The sequence below is a fragment of the Heterocephalus glaber genome, unplaced genomic scaffold (genome assembly GCF_053883595.1).
Source record: "Heterocephalus glaber isolate CG9 unplaced genomic scaffold, H.glaber_assembly_v1.0 deba00001428, whole genome shotgun sequence".
NCBI lineage: Eukaryota > Metazoa > Chordata > Mammalia > Rodentia > Bathyergidae > Heterocephalus > Heterocephalus glaber.
Window position 1 is genome coordinate 25,255,125 of NW_028258293.1, and position 3,377 is coordinate 25,258,501.

At 39.6% G+C, this 3,377-nt stretch overlaps 1 protein-coding gene across 1 annotated transcript; it reads left to right on the top strand.

The window, feature by feature from the left end:
• Positions 1 to 1,538: 1,538 nt before the first annotated feature.
• On the top strand, positions 1,539 to 2,498 carry LOC101709457 (olfactory receptor 51G2). The gene has a single exon (XM_004863471.2). The coding sequence runs from the start codon at positions 1,539 to 1,541 to the stop codon at positions 2,496 to 2,498; it is 960 nt and encodes a 319-aa protein (XP_004863528.2).
• The last annotated feature ends 879 nt before the right edge of the window (positions 2,499 to 3,377 follow it).

Below are 3,377 nucleotides of genomic sequence, written 5' to 3' on the forward strand. Positions count from 1 at the left end.
GAGTTGTTTAAGAAAAACACTGAGTTAAGAAGTACAAACAATAACCACCAAAATCCTTCCACTAAACTCTGAGTATCTGAATAAGTAAGATCTCTCAAATTTAAATGGTTTGGTGCTGTGGTTCTATAATATTTGCATTTTTAAAAACACTCCAGAAATCTCTAGTTTTTGTTTATGATTGGAAGGAAAGGGGAAAAGATTTCAGACTGAGTTATCTTTTACTGTGTTCTCAAAACATAGAACTAATAATGGATTAAATTCAGCTAAAACAGCAAAAGGTTAAAACAGTGACTGAAGTACAAGGGAAAGACTGAATGAAAAACAAAAGCACTATACCCATAGGAAAATTAATTTGTAAGTGAATTTACGTATCCTTGTTGCTTGGCATATAAAGGGTACTTTATACTTTTTTTATCCTTATTGCTGTAAGATTGAATAATTACAGAAAAGCTCTAAGGTATATGTTTATTAACCTATGAGTTAATAATATTTTTTTTTTTTAACCAGCAGGTCACACTCACATAGCTACTTAGAGAATGAATTATATTTGGATAAAACCCTAAATTAAATTTGTCATAGCATGGCATTTTAAATTGCATATATGAACACATTTTATTTAAGTACACACACAGTGAGCTGAAATGGTAAGGGAATTGGTTCTGCATTATTTTCTTATGAAAAAAGGTATCTCTGGTAAATCCTCATATTTACTGAGTTGGAGAAGCTGTACTGCAGGGCAGTGTGAAAATATTGATGAGAAAGGAGAACACTGGCCCCAAATCTGACAGCTGACTGTATTAGAAACTGTAGTAGGAGAATGATCAAACTATGTTAAATGTCTGTAGGAATATGCTAACATAAACCTAGTAGTTTGAATAACCAATATGTACTGAATATAGAGTATCCAGGGTTAATTTTTTGATGTGGGTAATGAAAAGTTGGAACGATATTGCCTTAGTCCCTTTCTACATCAATATTTCAAATATTGATTTTAGGTTAAAGTTCATCTTGTAGCTCTTGAGCCAGACTTGATGTGTATATAAGATTACTTTGAATCATTACAGAAAGAACCATTTTTAAAGAACCATTTTTAAAGAACCATTTTTTAAAGAACCATTTAAAGAACCATTTTTAAAGAACCATTATTCATGAACTCAGAGAAATACTTGGTTAAATTTGAGCCTAGGAAATCATTTTGATGGTAAATTCCTCTGATCCCAGCACTGTGGGAGGTTGAGGCAAAAGGATCACAAAGTCAAGCCCAATCTATGCAATTTGGTAAATTAGTGAAACCCTGTCAAAAATTTTCAAAAAGAAAGGCAGGACAAAGCTGAGGGTGTAGCTCCACATGAAGGCACTGGGTTAAATCCTTGGTACTAAAAACAAACAAACAAACATAGAAAAACATTTTGGAAGCCATACTGAAGCCTTTGCAATTTTGTACAATGATGGTTTACAACTGTTCTAATTCAGCAGCCCACTTGATGACAGGGTTTGTGTTTGTACTTCTGCAGGGAACAGAGACCCTCGGGGCCATCATGCCATACTTGAACCACACTGACTCCTCCTTCTTCCTCACGGGCCTCCCCGGCCTTGAGGCTGTGCACATCTGGATCTCCATACCTCTGTGTGCCATGTATGTGGCCTCTCTGACGGGGAACAGCCTGATCCTGTGGGTGGTGAGGGCAGAGCCCTCCCTGCACCAGCCCATGTACTACTTTCTGTCCATGCTGGCTGTGACCGACCTGGGCTTGTCTGCCTCCACCCTCCCCAGCATGCTCCCCATCTACATGCTGGGGCTCAGGGAGGTGCCATTGGACGTGTGCCTCGCCCAGCTCTTCTTCATCCATACATTCTCCATCATGGAGTCCTCCGTGCTGCTGACCATGGCCTTTGACCGTTTTGTGGCCATCAGCAACCCCCTGCGCTATGGCCCCATCCTCACGAGCTCCCGCATTGCTGGCCTGGGCTTGACCATCGTGCTGCGCAGCGTTGGTCTGCACATCCCGGCCCCCATCATGCTGAAGAGGCTGCCTTACTGCCGCCACCGCCTGCTGTCCCATTCCTACTGCCTGCACCCGGATGTTATGAAGCTGGCCTGTGCTGACACCCGCGTCAACAGTGCCTATGGGCTCTTTGTGGTTCTCTCCACGCTGGGCTTGGACTCGGTGCTCATTGTCCTCTCTTATGTGCTGATCCTCCAAACAGTGCTGTCCATCGCCTCCAAGGCTGAGCGCCTCAAAGCCCTCAACACCTGTGTCTCCCACATCTGTGCTGTGCTGCTCTTTTACACTCCCATGATTGGCCTCTCCATGATCCACCGATTTGGGCAGTGGGGCTCCCCCTGCAGCCGGGTTTTGCTCTCTTATCTCCATTTTCTTATACCTCCAGTGCTCAATCCAGTTGTTTACACCATCAAGACAAAGCAGATCCGACTGAGGATGGTACGCGTCTTCTGGTCAAGTGGATCTGCCATCAGAGACACCCAAGGTCATTAAAACTTTGGTGGAGAAAGAGAAGGAGGAAGAGATTATAGTCACGGTGTTGTTTCATGGGCATTGAACACACGAGGAGTCTCACAGTGAGGAGAATAATGTAAGAAAGAGGCAGGATCAGTTGTCATGTGTCTTCCATATGAAATCTTGTCATGGGAAAAAAAATGATCCACATTGTACTTTACTTACCTTTCATTAAATAAATTGAACTGAACACCAACCATATTCACCATACTATTAAACTGTCTGGAAATAGAAATATAAAGATGTTGTCTCTGTTTTTAAGAAAGGTACATAAAATTTAAGACTCATGAGGGGAAATGTAATTGTAATGGGAAAGACTCTAAAATCAATTTTAAAATGTTACAGTTCTAAAAAATGTTATAGTTGTAGAAACACAAATAATATGTTGTCCTAGAATATATAAAATTATTTTTTGGCAATGGAATTATGAAACAGTTTAGAATTCAGTGATATTAGAGGTATTTTGAAAAATATAATAGAAGTATATTGAAAAATATAATACTCGTGAGGTCAGCTATTGTTCTCTCTTTTTCAAGTTGCATTTTCTCTCCTGAATATGGCATTCTCCATATATTACACATGTGATTTAGTTACTGGATGAAAGAATGAATGGGTGATTGGGTTACTCATTTGGAGAAGGCTGTTGGCAGTGGTAAAATGTATATGAGACCTTGTAATTTAAAATGACAAAATACCTAGGAATAAGTTTACCTAAAGAGGTGAGGCATTTGTGTACAGAAAACTATAAAACACTTCTGAAGAGTATTTAACAAGGCTAAGAAAATAGGAAATCATTCTAAGTCCTTGAATAAGAAGACTCAATATTCTTAAAATGTCAGTATTACCCAAAACAATATA

Bases quoted from the DNA above. Each gene is read 5' to 3' on its own strand.
- LOC101709457 (XM_004863471.2), top strand. From the start codon at position 1,539: ATGCCATACTTGAACCACACTGACTCCTCCTTCTTCCTCACGGGCCTC.